This window comes from Necator americanus, chromosome I, assembly GCF_031761385.1.
Source record: "Necator americanus strain Aroian chromosome I, whole genome shotgun sequence".
NCBI lineage: Eukaryota > Metazoa > Nematoda > Chromadorea > Rhabditida > Ancylostomatidae > Necator > Necator americanus.
This window is the reverse complement of record NC_087371.1, coordinates 3210633-3236291: the sequence shown is the minus strand read 5'-3', so window position 1 is coordinate 3236291 and position 25659 is coordinate 3210633. Positions and strand designations below refer to the sequence as shown.

The following is a 25659-nucleotide window of genomic DNA, read 5'->3' as shown; positions in this document are numbered from 1 at the left end:
TTCAATCGTTTTCATTACACCGATGTAAAATGCTGGTCAATCAAGCAGCTGAAGAACATTTACTGCCTCGGATGCTGTTTCATTTTCGATCAGATTAATGCAACGGGTGAAACAAATAAAACTTATGATGTGCATGGAGACGTAAGTCTGAATGTCAAAAAGTCCCTTTGCTTGGAAATTTAGAAAAAATTAGAAAATTTCCCAGCGATGAGATTTTGACTTGTCTGGCAGCGATCGAAGTGGTCGCCTTGTTCAGCTTGATAATGATGCTTGAAAATCACTGAACTGGTACAAAACTGAGCGTTCAGGAACTAGCGAACACTTTTCAAGCTACTTGGCCGACAGTTCGAAGTTATGTTCAAAGAATTAAGAAGTCTGTTAAAACGGACCGCTCCAGTCAAAGCCCCTATATTCTCCAGACATAGTATTCGGAGTCAAAATTTCAAAAATATCGATGAATTGTGAGCTCACCTAGAACCATGAAACCTAGAAGGAAACGAAATTTTATGAAAGGCATCACCCCACAAATCTGAGGTGGTACGAATTTCAGGTGGAGTATTCGTATACGGGATAGTAGATTATGGAGAGGGGGTGATTCGGTCCATTTCTTCCTAATTGCCGTAAAAAAACGGCCCGGAAGATACGGCTTCAGGCGTTTTGGCGCACTATTTTCACCAGGGAGTTCGACTGGAGCGCGCCAGCAGCGCGGCGCCGCAACTTCCGGGCCGTTTTTTACGGCAATTAGGAAAAAAAATGAACGGAATCACCCCCTCTCCATAATCTACTATCCCGTATAAGAATACTCCACCTGAAATCCGTATCACCTCAGATTCGTGGGGTGATGCCTTTAACAGGGAAGCTAAAACTCTACCAGGAAGCTGGAAAAAGTAGTGGATAACGACGACTGAAGATAAAATTAAATGTAAGAGAATTCGACTTTTTTACCACTGAGATAAAAGAATACAAATTAGTTAGAACAAATGACGTACATTATTCACTGAAATAGAAGTAAGCAAGAGGTTGAAGTATTCAGCCTGCTTCGCTTCAGATATTTAACATGTAATAATAAAATGCATAAGATCTCGTTATTTATCACTTTGAAAAGGTTAAAATTTTTTTAATGAGGTTGAACATTTAGAAACGGCACAAAAAATTGGTTTTTCTTAGGGCTCGAAAACAAAAAAAAAATACAAAATGAAGATTCCTTTTACGAAGCATTACTTCTGTGCAACCGGTTGTCCTCACGTTCCTTAGAGTGCTTAGTATGTAGAGGATTAGTACAATTCTAAATCGGTATAAATGTGAACTACTAATTATCCTTCCCTGCAGAGAAAAAAAGAAGTTTCCCACATATTTTGCACAGTGGAGAGAAACGTAATGCTTTGCGGATGGAATAAGTTGTAGGCAGACTAGTTCAAATTGATCAGTATATGTTTGTTCATAAGCATGGCTAATGTAATTTTCCAAGCTGTTTCAACTACTCAGGATCGCTATAAAAGAGGACCACTATAAAAGCAGGCGAAATCAAGAACTATAATTCAGTTCTATTTTATAACTTGTCTGCAATGTTTCAATTCTTGCTATCTCTTCTCAACGTGTAAATTTCCTAAGAATTAAATACTTTTTAGGATGGGGATTACTCTTCTCTTATTCTTAGTCTGCATCAGCAGAACCGTCTCTGAGGTAGGAAAAGAAGAAAATGCATTTAGTGATGTCAAAATAGGAAGAAATTCAGACTATTTTTTAAGAATATTGACGAGATGCTAAGAAAACATGACAGTGAAATAAAAGATGTACTCGAGTTGCCCAAAAACGAAAAAGAAGAATTAAAAAAACAAGAAAAGGTAACAGAGTTAAAATGTCATTAGCTAATGCTGTTCTTGGCTTCCTTCTTTCCAATCGACTTTGTACTAAACTTCAGAATATTATTGATGTGAAACAAGATCACGTTAGTTCTTCTGGCGATGACATTCTGGAAGTCAATATGATGGACCATACATCGGGAGCGTATCAAGGCGACATGATGCTAACGGAGTTGGGTATTCTTTCGGCTTTGCATTATTCTTGCTAATATATACTTTTAAAGAAGTCAAGTAGAGGACATTAAAGAGGACATCGAAGAAGAAGTAGCAGAAAAAAATGGTAATGCCACGGAGTACAGAAAACGACGAAAACGCCAAGCATTCCGCGACTCTAGATATCCTGATACAACATGGCGAGATGGAGTCTACTATTTCTTCCACAGCAGCGCGAGTAAGTAATTTACAAATCTTAGGCGGACAAATGTTGAGCGTTTTATGACGACTTTCAGCTCCAAAAGTTCAAAGCGTTTTCAAAAAAGGTGCCCAAGAGTGGGAAAATTACACATGCATTGACTTCCACGAAGATAAAAACCAAAAAGGTGTGACAAATAAAAATATATCTCTCAATAGACGCCATCTGATGCTGAGATTACAGCTGAACACAAAATTCAAGTCTTCGTTGAAAACGGTTGTTGGTCATACGTCGGTAAAATTCAAAAACCGCAGCAAGAACTATCTCTTGGGCAAGGATGTGATTCTGTAAGTATAAGATCAAAAGGGGTTGATACCGAAGTACTTTCGCATTAACGTATCACCAGTGAAAGTCAGTTAAAAGATCACAACAGTTTAAGAGTGGAAATGTAGGTTGGCACAGCTGCTCACGAAATAGGTCATGCTCTTGGATTTTGGCACACTCAATCAAGGCACGATCGCGATAGCTTCATCAGATTGGACACAGAAAATATTAAGGTAATCGGGTCTGGCTACTTCTCAAATGAAGAAAACATATCAGAGCTCGAGGAATCAAAATTACAGAACGATTGGTTAAGTCAGTTCACTAAACAAACGACGGCTACCAATAACAACTATGATATTACGTACGACTACGGAAGCATAATGCACTATGGATATAGAGCGTAAGTTATTGAAAGTTGATGTTCAGGGTAGTAATTTCAAAGAAATCCATTGCTTTTGCAGTGCATCTCACAACAAAAAGCAAACGATGGTTCCGAAAGACCAACTGTATTCGCAGACCTTAGGATCACCTTTTATTTCCTTCTACGAGTTGCTTATGATGAACAAACACTACGAATGTCTAAGTAAGGTCCAAGTTTGTGAATCTATGCAGTTTTTCTCCATGCACATTCATCTTACATCTCAGAAAAATGTAAGCCAGAGACATCCGCAAAATGTCAAATGAACGGCTTCCCTAATCCTCGTGACTGCACAAAATGCATTTGTCCAAGTGGATTCGGCGGTGATCTTTGTGATCAAAAAGTAATTGTTCATCTTAAATACTCCTACATACTCAGAGCTGTTTTTCAAAAACAGAATTTAGCCATCTGGATGCGGTCAAGTACTAAATGCGACTAAAGACTACCAAACTCTCACAGATACGGTTGGCGACATCAACACTCAAATAAGGGAGGACTTTTCAAAGTGCTACTATTGGATCCAGGTTCACCAATTTTACCAAGTCAAATGGAGTGCATCCTAGTAAAATTAAATTTTTAAGGCACCAAAAGATTCTCGTATTGATGTTAAGATCGAAAGTTTCACAAGAGGGCTTGCTGTTGATGGCTGCTCTTATGCTGGAGTCGAAATTAAAACTCATGAAGATCTTCGCCTTACTGGTTACAGGTTAGAAAACATTAGTTTTTAAGGCATACGAGGGCTACTAAAATAGTTTCTCAGCTGAGAATTTAGGTTCTGTGCTCCAGAAGATAAGGGGGTCACTTTGGTGTCGAACTATCACATTGTCCCTGTGATCACATACAATCGAGCCTATGCATCCACAACTGTCCTGAAGTACCGAATCGGTAAAATTTTGTTATAATTGCGTTAGCGAAAATGTAATGTAGTAGAACTGGTTAGTTTACAAAACTGCCTCGGAAGAAGATCGTCGCTGAAAATTAAGATTATTTATTATATGATGGTTGCTTTCAGCTCCTGATGATCAAACGGAAAATACTACGAAGCAACCAAAGACAACTGAAAGTACAACAAAAACAACGAAAAAACCAAAGGCAAGCTCTGATTGTAAGGATGATGAACGGTATGTAATTTCCTGTACGACTACTTCCATATTTTTAGCATTCTATAATCTTCATTTTTTCAGCTTCTGTCCCCAACTGATGAGGCTGAGAAACTTCTGCACAGACCCTCATTATTCAGGACGCTTGAAAGAAAGAATATGCAAAAAATCTTGTGGTTTATGCTAGATGCTTACAATCACTGCAAATGAACAGTTTCAAGCACGAGCTCTGTAAAACAGTCCTTGAATTGACGTATCAGCAGTCCAAGCTCATTTATCAACACACATTAGGAACAAATAGGTCCTGACGACTACATCCTTAATGCAGTCGTTACAAATCTCTAGCTGGACAGTCTGATTCCAAAGCAACAAGCAACAAGTTTCTTTTATAAGTTCGCAGTTTTTGTGAGCAGTATCACTAATCTCTTGGCAAGGTAGAATTCTTATCACCCATTTTCTCAGCACTTAGAGCACCCAGGAAAATACCTTTTTATAATAAGAATCTATCTTGAGATGATCCCGATTGGATTAGAAATGGGAGGGAGAAGGATCGCTCCCTTTATTTTACAAATGTGTGTGAGAATATCAAATAAGATTCCCGGCAATCCCCTATTATCGGGGTTTCAGTGCAGTCTACGTCTACCTTTAGTGATTCCTTGAAAGTTCATGGAGTATTGAAAATTCCCAAATATCTTTTATTCCATACACAGAATGGGTGATGACGACCTGAACTCATGTGCAGTTGCGTATGCTGCGCTCGAACTGAGAACACTGCTAGTCAAACCCGTACTACATACATCTAGCCACCTCGGTCGTTTGGTTCCATTTCGATCGTTGTCGGTAGCTACACCGTTGCTCTTTGAATGCAGCGGCGTTTATTATTGGATTTTTTCTGCTGGTCATTCCTTTCCATCTTCCAACCCTCTAAAAAGTCCCAAAAAGGTAGCATAGACACATTATTATTCGTTACTGCACTTTTTTGCTGGCCATTCCAGTCCACCTTCTCAACGTCCTAAAAATGAGTACACAGGCCACGTTAACATCAAGCAGGAAGCTCCAGCCAATCTGTGTTTGATGGATGTCGAGAAAACAATGAAAAGGAAAAAGCAAAATGAACAGGATGAACAGTTCGAAAAACATGTGGGCGTAGAGTTCGAAAAAATTTGGGAATTAGAAATCACCTTCGTCTCGTTTCATCAAGTTTCTTTTGGGTATTAACAGAAACTCACCTATAAAATTTCTAGATGTGGTGATGATCCTTTTCATAAGATTGTTTAAATAGTTGTAGAAAAGCAATCGTACTTATCTATGATACGCTTCTCTTCATGACAATCAAGGAACGTTGATAGAGAGGTACAGTCAACGAAAACGTTTTTGACAAAATAATTAATTAAAGACCGGAAAAGCGGAATTCATCACTTGTGACACTTTTGATCAAAATACTACGTCATCCCCCCTTGCAAGAACATTTACACCTACTCTTTCAGGTCAAGTAAATGGGAAAAGGCAATTTTTATAGTTTTTTCCCTAGATATGAGTAGAAACTAAAAGAGTCAGGAGACTCTGAAATACAGTTGTGCACAGTGCTAGTTGTAGTGTTGGTTCATTGGTTTAATATTTTTTACTGTTGACTGTTATTTTTTTTGTTTTCTTGATTACTATGCATTACAGTAAACTTTACATCGTTCGTCTTAGATTACCATGAATATTAGTAATTAATTCTCCGTAAAACGACTTATCCTGTACGTCTAGATGCTTAATGGTCCATGAAGACGAAATTGTCGAAACGTCAGGAAATAAACAAAGTTTAATTGAAATCTCTTAGGCAGAAGAACAAAGCATGAAGACAGTTCGGAATATTTCCGTTTCGGCCGAACAGAAAACTAAATACACGAAACTGTTCCTTGACAAAGTTAAAGGATAAAGAATGAAGTTTCTGACGCGAATCAATCCGCTTAGGATGCGCCCACGTTCACTTCAATTCAGAATCGTTTGAGGTTCACGAACGTGTACACTGCACCCGCTCATTTCCTCGACAAAATGAGCATAAAGGCAGATGTTAAATGTTATAAATAAAAAAGGATAATTTCAAACTGCAATGAGAAAAGAGGTCTCGGTAATCTTCCCAAGTCGACCATGACAAATATTGATATACGATTCCAGGCTTAGGTTTAGGTTAATGTGTAGAGTGATTTCCGTGATACAAACGTGCAAAACAATAGTCCTGTTTATGTTGAGAAATTTACAATCAACTTCTTATACAATCTCACTGGAGTACTTGTAGCTGATTGGAATCAATACCTGTATAAACTCTTTGACAATCACACAGTGCTCGAGTCGATCATTTTTCCGCAAACACCTGCAGAATCACCGGTTTATTCTGCTTACTAAATAAATGTATTGTGCATGGTTAGCTCAGAAAAATTCTGTATGTTGACATTTTTCTGCAAAACATGAGAGTTGAACGTCAGATGTTTGGTGTTTTCAGCCAACCGCCGCAGCGATGCAAAAAACGATTCGAGGAGATATTTGAATTCGTCGTTCACTGAAACGTGAAGAAATCGGGGCAACCGGATCAATAACGACTTTTTTGATGCTGCTCAAAGTACTCTAGGAGAAACTGAGTTCGGAGTTTATCCACTACTATTCATTGTTTGTTTTTACAGATTCTTTGAAATAAGGTAAGGAGCGTTGAGAAACTGAGCAGGAAAGCCCAGCAGAAAATGCTTTAATAAAAGTCGCAGCGGGAAACTGCCTTGCCTAGGAAACCCCAACGTTTCTACATCATGCAAATTCTTTTGAAAAAAACACCAGCCCAAACAAAAAAGCTAAAAAAAAGAACTAGTTGAATGAGTAGTTGAATTCGATTCCTTTCAGATGTTCAGCATATAACAGTTCATTGTTTATTACCTTCGAAAAGATAAGCTTTAAGTGAAATTTGGTTGTAGTTTCGAAGACTACATAACGTGTTAGTATTTCTTAGAACCAAAATTCAAAGAAGTATAAGATAAGGATTTCAGTAATGGCAGTGATTTTTAAAATGTCCTGCTACTGATTCCGCGCAGATCAACACATTGAACACCAATCAATACGATAGAAATCTCACAATTACACAAACGATTATCCTCGCTCTTCTTAGATCGCTGAGAGTGTAGAGAACGAGTGCAATATTCTAAACTGGCAGGTACGTGTTCTACACTTTTCCGTTCTCGTAGGTACGTGTACTACACGTTTTCTTTCTTTCCACAGAAAAAAAGAAAAAGTCAAAGGCAGCATACCACGAATCTGAGGTGGTACAGATTTCAGGTGGATTATCCGTATACGGGGTCGTAGATTATGAAGACGGGAGTGGTTCCGCTCATCTCTCCCTGCATCAATGCAAACAGCCGCCTCCAGAATGCTGGCGCCACCTATTGCAACGCTCCACCACTTGCGCCGCCTCCGCCCCGCTATTCGTCGAAAATCAATTCAGACTGCCCCGATAAGCAGTAAGGGACGCAACGCGTGCAAGGGTGGCGCGCTGCAATAGATGGGGTCGTACAAAAGAGTGGTCACGGGGCGGCTGCTAGCAGCGATGCAGGGAGAGATGAGCGGAACCACCCCGGTCTCCATAATCTACGACCCCGTATACGAATACTCCACCTGAAATCGTACCACCTCAGATTCGTGGTATGCTGCCTTTGAGAGGCAAATTCACTGCTGTCGTACCAACCCACTTGGGAGGATGATTGTTGATGTTTTGAAACGCGTGTTGGCCTATACAATAACTTCTCCTTTTGCGTCTTCAGATCATTCGAAAATTGGAAGTTCGAAAGATCAACTACCTGGAGCCGATATGGGCATAAGGGCAGAACTATAAAAGAAGGCGAAATCAAGAACAATAATCAACTTCTATTTCATACCATTGACAGTAATGTTTCAACTCTTGCTACCTCTTCTCAACGTGAGAAGTTCAGAAGAATTGAAAATTTTTCAGGATGGAGATTACTCTTCTCTTATTCTTGGTCTGCATCAGCAGAGCCGTCTCGGAGATTTAGTGATGTCAAAATAGGAGGAAATTTAGACTAGTTTTCAAGAGTATTGACGAGATGCTAAAAGAACATAGAGCTGATATAGAAGAAATACTCAAAATGATCGATGAAAAATTGGAAAAATTAAAAGAAAAAGAAAAGGTAACAGAGTTCAGAAATCATTAGCTAATGCTGTTCTTGGCTGCTTTCTTTCCGATCCGCTTTACACTAAACTTCAGAATATTATTGATGTGAAAGAAGATCATGTTAGTTCTTCTGGCGATGACATTCTGGAAATCAATATGATGGACCATACATCGGGAGCGTATCAAGACGACATGATGCTAACGGAGTTGGATACCCATCTGGGTTTGCATTATTCTTGCTAATATATACTTTTAAAGAAATCATTTAGAAGACATCAAAGAGGACATCCAAAAAGCATTAGCAGAAAAAAAACGGCAAAGTCACCAAGTACAGAAGACGACAAAAACGCCAAGCACTCCTCGACTTTGGATATCCCAAAACAACATGGAGGAAAGGAGTCTACTATTTCTTCCACAGCAATGCGAGTAAGTAATTTACAGATCTTAGGGAGATAAATGCTAAGCGTTTTATGACGACTTTCAGCTCCAAAAGTTCAAACTGTTTTCAAAAAAGGTGACCAAATGTGGGAAAATTACACATGTATCAACTTCCGCGAAGATGAAAACCGAAGAGGTGTGACAAATGGAAGTATGTCTCTTCCTAGACGCCATTTGATGCTGACATTACAGAAAAACGCAAAATTCAAGTTTTTGTTCAAACCGGTTGTTGGTTCTACGTCGATAGAATTCACAGACCGCAACAAGAACTATCTCTCAGGAAAGGTAGTGATACTATAAGTGTAAGATCAAAATTGCTGCCAAACTACTTTGCATCAACGTATCATCAGTGAAAGAATGATCAGTTAGAGGATCACAACTGCTTAAGAGTGGTAATGCAGGTTGGTACAGCTGCTCACGAAATAGGTTATGCTCTTGGATTTTTGCATACTCAATCAAGACAGGACCGCGATAGCTTCATCAGATTGGACACAGAAAATATTACGGTAATCGGGTTTGGCTACTTCTCAAATAAAGAGAATATATTAGAGCTCGAGGAATTAAAATTACAGAAGGATTAGCTTAGTCAGTTCACAAAAGAAACGAAAACCACCAATTATGACTTCGATCTTACGTACGACTACGGAAGCACAATGCATTATGGATATATATATATATTTATATATGGATATATATATATATATAGTTAGTTATTGAAAGTTGATGTCCACGGTGGTAGCTTCAAAGAAATTCATCGCTTTTGCAGTGAATCTCACAACAACAAGCCCACGATGGTTCCAAAGGACCAACTGTATGCACGGACCTTAAGGTCACCTTTCATTTCCTTCTACGAGTTACTTATGATGGACAAACTCTACGAATATCTGAGTAAGGTCTAAGTTTGTGAACCTATACAGTTTTTTTCCATGTATATTCATCTTACACCTCATTTATCTTACACAGAAAAATGGAAGCCAGAGACATCCGCAAAATGTGAAATGAATGGTTTCCCTAGTCCTCGTGACTGCACAAAATGCGTTTGTCCAAGTGGATTCGGCGGTGATCTTTGTGACCAAAAAGAAAATGTTCATCTTGGATACTCCTACATACTCAGATCTGTTTTTCAAGAACAATATTTAGCCAACCGGACGCGGTCAAGTGCTAAATGCGACTAAAGAGTAAAAAACTCTCACAGATACGGTTGGCTAACATCAACACTCAAATAGGGGAGGACTTTTCAAAGTGCTACTATTGGATCCAGGTTCACCACTTTTACCAAGTCAAATGTAGTGCATCCTACTAAAATTCAATTCTTAAGGCACCAAACGAGTCTCGGGTTGAAGTTAAGATCGAAAGCTTCACACCAGGGCATGCAATTGATGGCTGTCCTTAAGCTGGAGTCAAAGTTAAAACTCATAAAGAACTTCGCCTTACTGGTTACAGGTCAGACATTATTAGTTTTCAAGGCATATGAACGCTACTAAATAGGTTTCTTAGCTGAGAGTTTAGGTTCTGCGCTCCAGAAGATAAAAACGTCACCTTAGTATCAAACGATCACATCGTTCCCGTGATCACATCCTATGACAACTGACAACTGGAAGTACAACGAAAAAACCAGAGGCAAGCTCTGATTGTAACGATGATGAACGACATGTACTTTCCTGTACTACTACTTCTAGATTCTTAGCATTTCACAGTTGTCGTTTTTTTTCAGCTGTCTCTCGAAATGTTGAAGCTGAAAAACTTTTGCAAAGACATCCATTATTCAGAACTCATAAAAGAAAGGATATGCAAAAAATCATGTGATTTATGCTAGATGCTCACAATCACAGCAAATGAACGATTTCAAGCATCAACTTTGTAAAACAGTTCTTGAATTGACGTATCAGCAGTCCAAGCTCATCTAGCTGGGCAGTCTGGTTCTGAAGCAACAAGCAGCAGGTTTCTTCTACAAATTGTTTGCAAACTTTGTGTGAAAAGGATCGCTAATCTCTTGGCAAGATAGAATTCTTATCACCACCGTTCATGAAAAATTGAAAATTCCCAAACATCCTTCATTCGATACTGAGAACATTGCTAGTCACTCTCGTACTAAACACAGCTAGCCACCTTGTTCGTTTGGTCTCACGTCGATCGTTGCCGCTAGCTACACTACACTACGTTTACTATTTCATTTTTTCTTCTGGCCATTCCTGCCCACCATCCAACCTCGTAAAGAGTCCTAACAAGGTAAAACAAACACATTATTATTCATTACTGCACTTTTTTGCTGGCTATTCAACTCCATCTTCTCAACGCTCTAAAAATGAGTACACAGTCTCCGTAAACATCAAAAGACAACGGGAAGTTCTAGTCAGTCTGTGTTTGATAGGTGTCGAGAAAACAATGAATAGGAAAAACAAAATGAACATGATGAATAGTTTGAAACGCAAGTGGGCATAGAGCTAAAAAGCAATTTAGGAGTAAGAAATCACCATCCTCTTATTACACTAAGTTTCTTTTGCATATTAACAGAAGCTAATTTATAAAATGTCTGGATGTGTGGATGATCCTCTGCGTAAGACCATTTGAATGGTTGTGGAAAGGCAATCGTGTTTATCTGTAATACACTCCTGTTCATGAAAATCAAGGAACTCTGATAGTTCTTTTAATGGTCTGTAAAAGCGGAATTCACCGTTTGTGATACTTTTAATCAAAAGAGTACGTCATCCCCCCTTGCAAGAACATCACCACCTACTTTTAGGTCGGTTAGGAGTGGGAAAAGGTAAAATTTATAACTTTTTCCATTGATATGTGTAAAAGTTAGAAGAGTCAGGAGACTCTGGAATACGGTCATGCGCAGTGCTCCTTATACTGTTGGATCATTGGATTAATATTTTTGTTGACGTCGCTTTTCCAGTCCTTTCCAGTCCATCTTCTCAACGCCCTAAAAATGAGAACACAGGCCACCTTAACATCGAAGGGCAGCTGGAAGCTTCAATCAATCTGTGTTTGATAGATGTCGGGAAAACAATGAAGAGGGAAAAAATGAACAGGATGAATAGTTTGAAACACAAGTAGGCATAGAGCTAAAAAAAATTTGGGAATCAGAAATCGCCTTACCTCCGTTTCACCAAGTTTCTTTTGGATATTAACAGAGACTCATTTATAAAATGTTGGGATGTGTGAATGATCCTCTGCGTAGGATCATTTGAATGGTTGTGGAAAGGCAATCGTGTTTATCTGTTTATCACTTTTAATCGAAAGACTACGTCATACCCCTTGCAAAAAAAATCTACACCTACTCTTTCAGGTCAAATAAATGGGAAAATGCAAATTTTAAAATTTTTTCCTTTGACATGTGTAAAAGTTAGAAGAGTCAGGAGATCCTAGAATACGACCATGCACAGTGCTCCTTATACTGTTGTTTCATTGATTTAATATTTTTGTCGACGTTGCTTTCTTGATTACTATGCATTACAGTATCCTTTATATCCTTCGTCTTAAATTACCATAAATGCTGATAATGAATTCTTCGTACAATGACTTATCCTGTACGTCTAGATGCTTAATGGTCATGAAGACGAAATTGTCGAAACGTCAGAAAATAAAAAAAGTTCAATTGAAATCTTATAGACAGAAGAGGACAGTTTATGAAGACAGTTCGGAATATTTCCGTTTCCGTAGTACAGGGCCGAACAGGAAACTAAATACACAGAACTGTTCCTTGACAAGGTTAAAGGATAACGGATAAAGTTTCTGACGTTAATCAATTCGCTAGGCCTTATGCGCCAACACGTTCACTTCAATTCAGAATCGCTTGAGGTTTACGAACGTGTAACTGGTCTACACAATGACTTGCGGTTGCGAGCTGATGTGTCAAGTCAGTGTTTATCCTTCTAGACAAGTCTGATACCAATTTATCGACCCCAGAGGGATGAAAGGCTTGATGAGAAATGAGGCGGATTCGAGCCTCCGATCGATCGTGCAGAAAGTGGAACCTCTAACCGCTACACTACACCCGCCCGATCCTGCAGGTGTTTGCTTATGATTGACTCGGGCGTTGTGTGATTGTCAAAAAGTTTATAGAGGCATTGGTTCTATTGGTTCCAATCAATTTTAACTACTCCAGTGAGATTGTATAAGAAGTTGATTGTGAATTTCTCAACACAAACAGGAGTATTGTTTTGCAAGTTTGTTTCACGGAAATCATTCTACACCTTAACATAAACCTAAGCCTGGGATCGTATATCGATATTTGTATGGTCAACCTGGGAAGATTACCGAAACCTCTATTCTCACTCATTTTGTCAAGGAAATGGGCGGGTGTAGTGTAGCGGTTAGAGATTCCGCTTTCTGCACGATCGGAGGTTCGAATCCGCCCTCGGATGAAGTGCTCACCAAGTCATTGTGTAGGCTAGTTACACGTTCGTAAACCTCAAATGATTCTGAATTGAAGTGAACGTGGTGACGCATAAGGCCAAGCGAATTGATTAACGTCAGAAACTTTATTCGTTATCCTTTAACTTTGTCAAGGAACAGTTTCGTGTATTTAGTCTCCTGTTCGACCCTGTACTACGGAAACGGAAATATTCCAAACTGTCTTCATGAACTGTCCTCTTCTCTCTATAAGATTTCAATTGAACTTTGTTTATTTCCTGACTTTTCGACAATTTCGTCTTTATGACCATTAAGCATCTAGACGCACAGGATAAGCCGTTGTGTGAAGAATTCATTAATAGTATTCACGGTAGTTTAAGACGAAGGATGTAAAGTTTACTGTAATTCACAGTAATCAAGAAAGCAACGTCGACAAAAATATTAAATCAATGAAACAACAGTATAAGGAGCACTGTGCATGATCGTATTTTAGGGTCTCCTGACTCTTCTAACTTTTACACATGTCAAAGGAAAAAACTTTAAAATTTGCATTTTCCCATTTATTTGACCTGAAAGAGTAGGTGTAGATTTTTTTTGCAAGGGGTATGACGTAGTCTTTCGATTAAAAGTGATAATCAGATTTACACGATTGCCTTTCCACAACCATTCAAATTATCGGAATATTTCGGAATATTTCCATTTCCGTAGTACAGGGCCGAACAGGAAACTAAATACACAGAACTGTTCCTTGACAAAGTTAAAGGATAACGGATAAAGTTTCTGACGTTAATCAATTCGCTAGGCCTTATGCGCCAACACGTTCACTTCAATTCAAAATCGCTTGAGGTTTACGAACGTGTAACTGGTCTACACAATGACTTGCGGTTGCGAGCCGATGTGTCAAGTCAGTGTTTATCCTTCTAGACAAGTCTGATACCAATTTATCGACCCCAGAGGGATGAAAGGCTTAGTGAGCACTTCATACGAGGGCGGATTTGAGCCTCTGATCGATCGTGCATGAAGCGGAACCTCTAACCGCTACACTACACCCGAACATTTCTTTGACAAAATGAGCATAAAAGCAGCAAATCTTGGATGTTAGAAATAAAAAGGATGATTTCAAACTGCAATGAGAATCGGGGTCTCGGTGATCTTCCCTGGTTGACCATACAAATATCGATTTACGATTGTAGACTTAGGTTTAGGTTAAGGCGTGAAGTGATTTCCGTGAAACAAACAAATGAAACAATAGATCTGTTTATGTTGAGAGCTTCGTAATCGAATTATTATAAAATCGCACTGCAGTGGTTGAAATTGACTGGAACAAATACCTCTCCAAACTTTTTGACAATCACAAAGTGCCCGAGTCAATCATTTTTCCGCAAACACCTGCAGGATCACCGGTTCGTTCTGCTCAGTAAATAAATGTATTACGCGCATGGTTAGCTCAGAAAAATTTTGTATGTTGACATTTTTCTGCAAACCAAGAGAGTTGAACATCAGATGTTTCGTGTTTGCAGCCACCCTCGACAGCGAGAGATGTTTGAATCGAGGAGATGTTTGAATTCATGATCCGCTGAAATGTGAAGAAATCGGGGCAACTGGATCAATAACGACCTTTTTAGTGCTGCTCAAAATACTCTAGGAGGAATTGAGTTCGGAGTTTATTGATTACTATTCATTGTTTGTTTTCACAGTTTCTTTGAAATGAGATAAGGGACGTTGAGAAACTGGCCAGCAAAGTCCAGCAGAAAATGCTTTAATAAAAGTCGCAGCGGGAAACTGCCTTGTTTTTTCTCCCCTATAGATATATTTGACCTATACTTCGGAGACCTGGGCATTTCGCAAGCAGGAAGAAAACGCGGTGAGAGAAGAATTGAGAGAGTGATGCTAGGAGTATCCCGGTATCCCGTTTCACGCAAATGAGGGACGGGATTCGAAGTTCTCCCCTACGTCGGCGATCGAAGATTAGAGACGCCGCCGCGTTTGCCAAGGAAAGTAAAATAAGGTGGGATTTGAATCTGTTCGATATAGCCTAGTTGGCCGTCTTACGATTCTTATTTGCATAGTGCATCACAGCACTTACTTGTACATGTCCAAAACAATTTTAGGACGGGATGAGGATCTTTTGAAATAGGCAAAAGAAGCTTCTGCAAGCAGCACAAAGAACGAGTCTAAAGAAGTGTCGCAGGGATCTCCGCAATTGTAATAATTCGCTAACAGCCTTACTAAGCGAAGACGGGACTCGTACGTCTTCTCGTCGTGAGATGGAAATCACTACCGGGAGGAACCACTCGAACCTTTTCCGTTCATCAACTCCTGTGTCAAGCCCGATCATCACCATTGGTGAAGCTCCACCACGGATTCTCCCTTCGGAAGTGCGAGTCTCTATCAAAAGCATGCAACTTGGCACAGCCCCGGACCTGATTTTATATCAGCGGACTTTCTTCGGGCCGGTGACCACCCACTTCGTGTAATCTTAGCAGCGCACATGACATCCTACTTTCAGAAAGAAAAGAACCCAGACCAGTGGAAGACCTCGCGAACCGTTCATGTCCATAATAAAGGTGAGCGCCTCCGGAACTACCGTCCGATATGCTTGCTGAGCGTGTTATACAAAGTATTCACCAAGATCATCCTCAGCTGCTTGGGCCACATCCAAACCGTGTCAAGGGTCATGGAGGTTTGCCGGGAATACCTCCTGTCCCTTGTTCTAACTTTCGTCGACTATGAGAAAGCCTTCGACAGCGTAGAAACGAACGCAATACTGTCAGCGCTGGTCGATCAAAGTGTAGGAGCTTCGTATGTGAGGACATTAGCCAATTGCTACGATCGACCACGAAGATACAGCTTTTCCACCGCTCCCTCAAAATACCCATTGGAAGGGGGTACGATAAGGCGATACTGTATCGCCGAAACTGTTCACTGCTGCATTGCAATGGATAATGAGATCACTTTCCTGGGAAGGAAGGGGCATACGTGTTGATGGAACATTTCTCTCGAACCTACGCTTTGTGGACAACATCGTTCTCTTTTCGAGCAGTACCAATGAAGCGGAAAGGATGCTCAACGAATTGAACCAAGCAGAGAGGAGAATGGGACTGCGAATAAGACAGAAAGAAGACACAGTTCATGAAGAACGCCTACTGCGAGGAAGGAAGAGTACAACTTGAAGACTCCCCAATCCTGGAACCTTTGTCATACGTATACCTCGGACGCTCTATGAACATGGAAAACGACTTGAAGGAAGAACTGAATAGAAGAATGAGAGCAGCATTCGCAGCCGTCAGGGAAGCCACGGGCCAACTAACGGACCAAGATCTTCGTGCCTATCTGTTCGACTCGACAGTTCTCCCAGCGCTCTGTTACGCAGCGAAGAGGTGGGCAGACACTGCTGCCACTTCTAGGAACCTAATTACTACCCACAGAGAACTTGAGAGATGTCTTCTGAAGTTTAACCGGCGCGCACAATACCTAGCCGGTCTTCGCAGCTCCGAATTAAGAGGAATGTCCCGTCTTCGCGACCCAGCGGAATATATATCGAAAGCAAAGCATAGGTGGGCCGGTCACATCATGAGAAGAATCGACGATAGATGGACTAGAAGAACCCAAGAGTGGATCCCAGGAGATGCTAAACGCCCTCGAGGGGGACAGCCAACGAGATGGGGTGACGTATTCGCTGCACAGATGGACAAGCTGAGAGCTCAGCTGGATACAGCTCAAGGACCTCGTCAACGTCACTCACGAAGCTTGAGAACATCTTGGATGACATACGTAAGGGAACGAAACGAGTGGAAGAGATGGTGGAGCCTGTGAAGACGGGCCATCTAAGTATCTAGGTACTTAAGTATCCGTATTCGGGGTCATAGATTATGGAGATGCAAGTAGTTCTGCTCATCTCTCCCCGCATCACTGCAAACAGCCGCCTCCAGAATGCTGGCCCTATCTATTGCAACGCTCCACCTCTTACGCCGCCTCCGCCCCGCGATTGGTCGAAAATCAATTCAGACAGGGACGCTACGCGAGCAAGGGTAGCGCGTTGCAATAGACGGGATCGTAAAAAACATACAGTGACTTCTGGCTTTGCGCTTACAGATCATTTGAAAATTGGTCTTAGATCTACATGCTAAGTAGAAAATGGAAGTCAACATTTCTGATAAGCTTTTTCGCGATTCATTTCCAATATCATAATTATCATTGAAGTCAATTCGGTTAGCTCAAAGAGACCAGTACATGTTTGTTCATAAGCATGACTAATGTAATTTTCCAAGCTGTTTCAACTACTCAGGACCGCTATAAAAGAGGACCACTATAAAAGCAGGCGAAATCAACTATCTTCCAGTTCTATTTCAGACCATTTTCAGCAATGTTTCAATTCTTGCTATCTCTTCTCAACGTGTAAAGTTCCTAAGAATTAAAAATTTTTCAGGATGGGGATTACTCTTCTCTTATTCTTGGTCTGCATCAGCAGAGCCGTCTCTGAGGTAGGAAAAGAAGAAAATGTATTTAGTGATGTCAAAATAGGAAGAACTTCAGATTAGTTTTTAAGAATATTGACGAGATGCTAAGAAAACATGAAAGTGAAATAAAAGAAGTACTCGAGTTGCCCAAAGAAAAATTGGAAAAATTAAAAGAAGAAGAAAAGGTAGCAGAGTTCAAATATCATGAGCTGATGCTGTTCTTGGCTCCCTTTTTCCAATCCACTTCAGAATATTATTGATGTGAAACAAGATCATGTTAGTTCTTCTGGCGATGACATTCTGGAAATCAACATGATGGACCATACATCGGGAGCGTATCAAGGCGACATAATGCTAACGGAGTTGAGTATTCTTTCGGCTTTGCATTATTCTTGCTAATATATACTTTTAAAGAAGTCAAGTAGAAGACATTAAAGAGGACATCGAAGAAGTATTCGCAGAAAAGAATGGCAATGCCACCGAGTATAGAAAACGACGAAAACGCCAAGCATTCCTCGACCGTAGGTATCCCGAAACAACATGGCGAGATGGAGTCTACTATTTCTTCCATTACAGTGCAAGTCCGTAATTTACAACTATTACCCAGACCGATGCTATTTCCTTCATGGTGATTTCCAGCTCCAAAAGTTCAAAGCGTTTTCAAAAAAGGCGCGCAGGCGTGGCAAGATTACACATGTATCAACTTCCACGAGGATAAAAACCGAAAAGGTGTGACAAATGAAAATATGTCTCTTCTTATTTGCCATCTGATGCTGATTTTACAGAGAAACACAAAATTCAAGTATTCGTTGAAAATGGTTGTTGGTCATACGTCGGTAAAATTCAAAAACCGCAGCAAGAACTATCTCTTGGAAAAGGATGTGAATCTGTAAGTCTAAGACCTAAATTGCTCTCCAATTACTTTCGCATTCTCGCATTACCTGTGAGAGTAATACCAATTATTAGATTACATTTATTTAACAGCGGTATTCAGGTTGGTACTGCTGCACACGAAATAGGTCATGCACTTGGATTTTGGCATACTCAATCAAGGCACGATCGCGATGACTTCATCACATTAGACACCAGAAATATTAAGGTAATCGGCTTTGGCTACTTCTCAAATAAAGAAGACATATTAAAGCTCGAGGAATCAAAATTACAGCATGACTGGCTTAGCCAGTTCAATAAAGAAACGACGGCCACCAATTACAACTATGATATTACTTACGACTACGGAAGCATAATGCACTATGGATATAGATCGTAAGCTATTGAGAGTTGATGTTCAGGGTAGTAATTTCAAAGAAATCCATTGCTGTTGCAGTGCATCCTACAACGGAAAGCCCTCGATGGTTCCAAAGGACAGACTGTATGCGCAGACCTTAGGATCACCTTTTATTTCCTTCTACGAGTTGCTTATGATGAACAAACACTACAAATGTCTAGGTAAGATCTGAGTTTGTGAATCTATACAGTTTTTCTCCATGAACATTCATTTTGCATCTCAGAAAAATGTAAACCAGAGACATCCACAAAATGTGAAATGAATGGTTTCCCTAATCCTCGTGACTGCATAAAATGCGTTTGTCCAAGTGGTTTCGGCGGTGATCTTTGTGATGAAAATGTAATTGTTCATCTTAAATACTCCTACATACTCAGAGCTGTTTTTCAAAAACAGTATTTAGCCATCCGGATGCGGTCAAGTACTGAATGCGACTAAAGAGTACCAAACTCTCACAGATACAGTTGGTGATATCAACGTTGGGGAGAGAGAAGACTTCTCAAAGTGCTACTATTGGATCAAGGTTCACTCCTTAGTAAGAGGCACTTGATGTACATTTTAATCAAACTCACTTTTCAAGGCACCAAAAGGTTCTCGTATTGAAGTTATGCTCGAAAGTTTTACAAAAGGGCTTGCTGTTGATGGGTGCTCTTATGCTGGAGTCGAAATTAAAACTCATAAAGATCTTCGCCTCACTGGTTATAGGTTAGATAATATTAGTTTTTAAGGCATATGGGGGCTACTTAATTGGTTTCTCAGCTGAGAATTTAGGTTCTGTGCTCCAGAAGATAAGGGGGTCACTTTGGTGTCAAACTATCACATTGCCCCTGTGATCACATACAATCGAGCCTATGCATCCACTACTGTCCTGAAGTACCGAATCGGTAAAATTTTGTTGTAACCCCGTGAGCGAAAATGTAACGTAGCGAATCTAGTAAGTTTGCCGTTTAAACTGTCATCCCAGTAGTAAATTGATACTGATCATTAAGCTAATTTATGCCATGATTGCAACTTTCAGTTACTGCAGATGATGGTCAACCGGGAATTACGAGACAATCAAATCCAACCACAAAAAAGCCAAAACCATATGAATATACTACAAAAAAGCCATATGAATATTCTACGAAAAAGCCAAATACGAACTCAGATTGCGAGGACGATAAACGGTAAGTTGCTTGCTATACGAGTACTTCTAGATTCTTAGCATTCTATAATCTTCATTTTTTTCAGCTTCTGTCCCCAGATGATGAGGCTGAGAAACTTCTGCACAGACATTCATTATTCAAGACTCTTGAAAGAGAGGGTATGCAAGAAATCATGTCATCTATGCTAGATGCTTACAATTACTGAGAGTGAACAAATTGAAGAATCAGCCTTGTGAAACAGCCTTTGAACTGCAATATAGAAACAAATAGACCCTTACCAGAACCCTCACAAATTTCTTGCTTGTTCTAAAGCAACAAGCAACAGCCTTTTATAACCTCGCAAAAGTTGTAGCCCTCACAAAAATCAGAAAATTTGAGAAGGGTATCAGAAAATTGTTACCAAGGTTTCTTACCACCCATTTTTCGAGAGTGCCCTGGCAAATACCTTTTATAATAGGAATGAAGCTTCAAATGATATCGATTGAATTAGAAGTGAAAGGAAGAAGGATTGCCTTCCTTCATTTTGCGAATACGTGTCAGAATATTATATGAGATCGCCGGCAATCCCTTGCTATCGATAAGGTTTTAGTGCAGTCTACGTCCACCCTTAAAAATCCCTTGGAAATTCATTGAAAAAATATTCCCAAGCGTCCTTTATTTCAGACAAAGCCTTTGTAAAAAGGACCTAAACATATGTGCAGCGCTCGAAGTGGACCATTGCTAGCCACACTCGCACTACAGTTAGCCACCATGCTTCGGTCCCACCTAGATCGTGGCCGCTAGCTACACCGCTCCGTTTCGAATACAGCCGCATGAGAAGGGAAAAGAAATTGTGTTCAAGGTCAGGTGTGATGGTGGGACACTAACTTCTGGAATTCTGTTTCGAAAAAGAAAAATTGAAAATTATCCAAGAAACAAATTACGAATGGCAAGTGATAAAATCGGTAGTTGACAGCCGACAGAAGAGAAGAAACACCAGCCGAAATGCTTTTGAAATATTGCTATTTGAGTAATTTAATTTTTATTCTATCCTGTTTTTGTTCTGAAATCTATAAAATATCTCCAAACAATTAGATTCCATAATACGACGAAAAAAGAAGATTTCAGGTGCATAAGTTGAATTAGAGAGAAACGTCGAAAATAAGCACGTGAAAATCAACATTTTATTGCTACAGTATGACAGTGGGAAGACTCGGGTTCGACACCCCGCTGAATCAAATTTTTGCGCAAGAAACTTGGAACGACTTTAAAGTTTTTTTCAGGTTTCTAACTCTCTTGCAAGAACTGCAGCCGGGCGTCGAACCAAAGAGATCTCATTGTTGCATTGTCAACACCTTACACATTTTCAAAACAAAGTCTTAGGGCTTCCATACAGTCTTAGGCCTGAAACAAAATATAATATGTGGCAATTCGTGCAATCGTAATAGTATTAATATTATTATTATTATTTAATATTATTTTTTGTCTGTTATTATTGCTGTTATCTATTGTTTATAGTATTGTTTGTTTCATAATGTATGTAATTATATTGACTCACTTAACTTAATCGGCGGGTTGATTTCATCGCCTGACGCGATTACCCGCATCTTCGCCGATGTGTGTCTCTCTTTAACATAGTTCTGTCCAACCTTTTCGATCTTTTGCGCTTGCGCGGAAACTGCCACTCGTCGCTATTCCATATCCCGCGAAACCTTACGTCTCGCTTGAACTTCTTACCCACGACGAGTATCCTCAGGTCCTTTTTCACCACCTAAGTGCAGAACTTCCGCTTTCGGCCAGGCGTCCTCTTCAAGCTTGAAGAGGACGCCAACTTCTTAAAACTAACTTCTTGAAACTCACTGAACAAGGCGATCTGCTGGTCTCCTCAGTATACGAACAAAGAAACGAAGACGATTTTCTGTAGACACTTTTGATAGCGGAGCAAGACGTTGATTTCTTCCACCTGTCATCCTGTCGTACACCACATCGACTTGGCGTAAAGCTCCTCATTGTGGCATACCCTAGGCCAGCAGCAGTCTAAACAGCTTCCTTTCCGTGCAGTCATGACCTTCCATCGTCGCAGACGATGGAAGTCCACTTTCTCAGCGCCCTAAAAATGAGCATACAGACCAATCCACGTTCTCAACGCCCTAAAAATGAGTACACATACCACGTTAACATCGAAGGACAGCAGGAAGCTTCAATCAATCTGTGTTTGATGGATGTTCGGGAAAACAATGAATAGGAAAAACAAAATGAACAGGATGAATAGTTTGAAAACCAAGTAGGCGTAGAGCTAAAAAAAAATTGGAAATTAAAATCGCCTTCCCTTCGTTTCACCAAGTTTCTTTTGGATATTAACAGAGACTCATTTATAAAATGTTTGGATGTGTGGATGATCCTCTGCGTGAGATAATTTGAATGGTTGTGGAAAGGCAATCGTGTAAATCTGATTATCACTTTTAATCGAAAGACTACGTCATACCCCTTGCAAAAAAAATCTACACCTACTCTTTCAGGTCAAATAAATGGGAAAATGCAAATTTTAAAATTTTTTCCTTTGACATGTGTAAAAGTTAGAAGAGTCAGGAGATCCTAGAATACGACCATGCACAGTGCTCCTTATACTGTTGTTTCATTGATTTAATATTTTTGTCGACGTTGCTTTCTTGATTACTATGCATTACAGTATCCTTTATATCCTTCGTCTTAAACTACCGTGAATACTATTAATGAATTCTTCACACAACGGCTTATCCTGTACGTCTAGAGGCTTAATGGTCATAAAGACGAAATTGTCGAAAAGTCAGGAAATAAACAAAGTTCAATTGAAATCTTATAGAGAGAAGAGGACAGTTCATGAAGACAGTTTGGAATATTTCCGTTTCCGTAGTACAGGGCCCAACAGGAGACTAAATACACGAAACTGTTCCTTGACAAAGTTAAAGGATAACGAATAAAGTTTCTGACGTTAATCAATTCGTTTGGCCTTATGCGTCACCACGTTCACTTCAATTCAGAACCGTTTGAGGTTTACGAACGTGTAACTAGCCTACACAATGACTTGGTGAGCACTTCATCCGAGGGCGGATTCGAACCTCCGATCGTGCAGAAAGCGGAATCTCTAACCGCTACACTACACCCGCCCATTTCCTTGACAAAATGAGTGAGAATAGAGGTTTCGGTAATCTTCCCAGGTTCACCATACAAATATCGATACACGATTCCAGGCTTAGGTTTAGGTTATGGTGTAGAGTGATTTCCGTGAAACAAACGTGGAAAACAATAGTCTTGTTTATGTTGAGAAATTCACAATCTACTTCTTATACAATCTCACTGGAGTAGCTAAAATTGATCGGAACCAATAGAACCAATACCTCTATAAACTTTTTGACAATCACACAACGCCCGAGTCAATCATAAGCAAACACCTGCAGGATCGGGCGGGTGTAGTGTAGCGGTTAGGTTCCACTTTCTGCACGATCGATCAAAGGCTCGAATCCGCCTTATTTCTCATCAAGCCTTTTATCCCTCCGAGGTCGATAAATTGGTAGCAGACTTGTCTGGGAGGATAAACACACTGACTTGACACATGAAGAAGTGAGATTGAAAAAAAATTGAAGTGAAGGTGGGAACGCATCCCAAGCGGACTGATTAACGCCAGAAACTTTATCCTTTATCCTTTAACACCAGCAGGACCACCGATTCGTTCTGCTTACACATAAATGTATTACGCCCATGGTTAGCTCAGAAAAATTCTGTATGTGGACATTTCTCTGCAAACATGATAGTTGAACGTCAGATGTTTGGTGTTTTCAGCCAACTGCCGCAGCGATGCAAAGAAAAAACGATTCGAGGGGATGCTTAAATTCATGGTCCACTGCAACGTGAAGAAATCGGCGCAAGCAGATCAATAACGACCTTTTTAGTGCTGCTCAAAATACTCTAGGAGGAATTGACTTCGGAGTTTATTGATTACTATTCATTGTTTGTTTTCACAGTTTCTTTGAAATTAGGTAAGGGGCGTTGAGAAACTAGGCAGGAAAGCCCAGCAAAAAATGCTTTAATAAAACTCGCAGCGGGAAACTTCCCTGCCCTGGAAACCCCAACGTTTTTACATCATGCAAATTGTAAAAAAAAACACCAGCCAAAACAAAAAAAAAAAAGCTAAAAAAAGAAGTTGAATTCGATTCATTTCAGATGTTTAGCATTAAACACTTCACTGCTTATCACCTTGGAAAAGTTCAGCTTCAAGTGAAATCTGGTGGTGATTTCAAAGATAACATAACGTGTTATTATTTCTTGGAACCAGAAGTCAAGGAAATATATGATAAGGATTTCACTAATGGCAGTGATTTTTAGAAAGTTTTGCTACTGATTCCGCGCAGATCAACACATCGAGCACCAATCAATACGATAGAAATCTCACAATTACACAAACGATTGTCATCGCTCTTATTAGATCTCTGGGAGTGTAGAGAACGAGTGCAATATTCTAAACTGGTAGATACGTGTACTACACGTTTCTCTTTTTTCCACAGAGAGGAAATAAAAGTTAAAGGCAGTATACCGAGAATCTGAGGTGGTGCGGATTTCAGGTGGAGTATCCTTCCACAACGGTTTACCGCCTCAGTGGCGTGGAGGTGACTCTGGGAGTCGAACTGCGATGCACAGCGGAGGTTCGTCCTCCGGCAGGGTCTCCCAAGCTGAGAAGGAGTCCGACACATCCGACATTCCGACTTCTCGGAATCCGAAGCCAAGAGTAAACCACTGCTATGATTCACCACCGTCTTGGCAAAATATCGTAAGGTGGATCCCTGATTTATACAGGTTGGGCGACGACCTGTGGTGAAAGCTAAGTTTGCCGTGGCATGGCTGCTTAGTTTGGGGAAAAGTGTTTTTGCCACTCCAGCATATTCACTGCCTCAGTACCCTGCACACTGGTCCCTGCTGTCTCAGACGTCGGATGGTATGGGGACCGGTGAGAGGCGATCAAATCTCAGGTTGCTCAGGACGTCACTGATTGTGAGCCGAGGCGACAGGCACGACTCGCCATGGAGACTGTCTTAGACCGTTTACTTACAACGCGAGAACAGCGCCCACAGACGATGACCTGCATACCATTCTCAGAGCTACAAAGCGTATCAAATTTCACGTGATTGCTCTGCAGGAGACCAAGTGCAGAAGGAGCAACGTATGTCACATGAATGACGGCACACTCGTCATTCGTGGTGAGAATGTTCCGTCGCGAAATGTAGGCGGTGTCGGTTTTGTTGTGCACCCATCTGTCGTTCATCTTGTCGATTCTCATGAGATCCTGTCACCTCGTCTGGTCATTCCTCGCCTCCGCCCTCTGCCCCAAAAACCCATCAGTATCATCAACTGCTACTCACCAACATCAGCAGCTGATAAATCCGAATTGGAGGCGTTTTACTAGGAGCTGGAGAAGTAATCCGTAACGAGAAGTCCTTCGACAAATTCGTTGTCGGAGACTTCAACGCAAAACTGGGAAAGGCCACAGAATAGGAATACAGGATTGGAAGCTTTGGACTAGGTCACCGAAATGAATGTGGCAATCGTCTCGTCGTGCTGTTGTCCGCCGCTCGCCTCTTTCATGGGAACTCTCTTTTCATGAAGATAGATCATCGTCGGTGGACATGGGAATCGTCCAATGGCGCGACTCTTGCGGATATCGACCACATATTTACCAAACGGAGGTGGTGTCTACTTGACTTCTCAGTAGTACCATCCTTTTGTAATATTTCTGATCACCGTTTTCTT

At 40.4% G+C, this 25659-nt stretch overlaps 5 protein-coding genes across 7 annotated transcripts; all 5 read left to right on the top strand.

The window, feature by feature from the left end:
• Positions 1-1629: 1629 nt before the first annotated feature.
• Positions 1630-4243, top strand: RB195_004346 (uncharacterized protein; the record flags this gene model as incomplete). The annotated part of the gene is made up of 15 exons (XM_064182150.1): positions 1630-1683; positions 1749-1844; positions 1922-2034; positions 2087-2253; positions 2312-2401; positions 2458-2561; positions 2667-2771; positions 2838-2938; positions 3000-3121; positions 3184-3299; positions 3361-3480; positions 3538-3662; positions 3729-3841; positions 3969-4077; positions 4141-4243. 15 exons carry the CDS (start codon positions 1630-1632, stop codon positions 4241-4243), a joined length of 1638 nt encoding a protein of 545 aa, XP_064033417.1.
• Positions 4244-8033: 3790 nt separating this feature from the next.
• On the top strand, positions 8034-10043 carry RB195_004345 (uncharacterized protein; the record flags this gene model as incomplete). 2 transcript variants are annotated; one of them, XM_064182148.1, is made up of 8 exons in its annotated part: positions 8034-8060; positions 8133-8228; positions 8306-8435; positions 8547-8638; positions 8697-8786; positions 8843-8935; positions 9052-9156; positions 9969-10043. In XM_064182148.1, 8 exons carry the CDS (start codon positions 8034-8036, stop codon positions 10041-10043), a joined length of 708 nt encoding a protein of 235 aa, XP_064033416.1. The 2 variants fall into 2 exon arrangements, with proteins under 2 accessions (XP_064033416.1, XP_064033415.1); XM_064182149.1 differs by lacking the exons at positions 8697-8786; positions 8843-8935; positions 9052-9156.
• A 5233-nt stretch (positions 10044-15276) lies between these two features.
• RB195_004344 (uncharacterized protein) lies at positions 15277-15995 on the top strand (the record flags this gene model as incomplete). The annotated part of the gene is made up of 2 exons (XM_064182147.1): positions 15277-15465; positions 15519-15995. The coding sequence occupies 2 exons, from the start codon at positions 15277-15279 to the stop codon at positions 15993-15995; spliced, it is 666 nt and encodes a 221-aa protein (XP_064033414.1).
• A 146-nt stretch (positions 15996-16141) lies between these two features.
• RB195_004343 (uncharacterized protein) lies at positions 16142-16825 on the top strand (the record flags this gene model as incomplete). The annotated part of the gene is made up of 1 exon (XM_064182146.1): positions 16142-16825. One exon carries the CDS (start codon positions 16142-16144, stop codon positions 16823-16825), a length of 684 nt encoding a protein of 227 aa, XP_064033413.1.
• A 614-nt stretch (positions 16826-17439) lies between these two features.
• RB195_004342 (uncharacterized protein) lies at positions 17440-25315 on the top strand (the record flags this gene model as incomplete). 2 transcript variants are annotated; one of them, XM_064182145.1, is made up of 19 exons in its annotated part: positions 17440-17493; positions 17559-17654; positions 17719-17831; positions 17884-18050; positions 18109-18198; positions 18255-18358; positions 18464-18568; positions 18635-18735; positions 18797-18918; positions 18981-19096; positions 19158-19277; positions 19335-19459; positions 19526-19638; positions 19773-19920; positions 19985-20057; positions 24079-24229; positions 24477-24640; positions 24709-24881; positions 24949-25315. In XM_064182145.1, 19 exons carry the CDS (start codon positions 17440-17442, stop codon positions 25313-25315), a joined length of 2502 nt encoding a protein of 833 aa, XP_064033412.1. The 2 variants fall into 2 exon arrangements, with proteins under 2 accessions (XP_064033412.1, XP_064033411.1); XM_064182144.1 differs by lacking the exon at positions 24079-24229 and having other exon boundaries at positions 24477-24557.
• Positions 25316-25659: the final 344 nt, after the last annotated feature.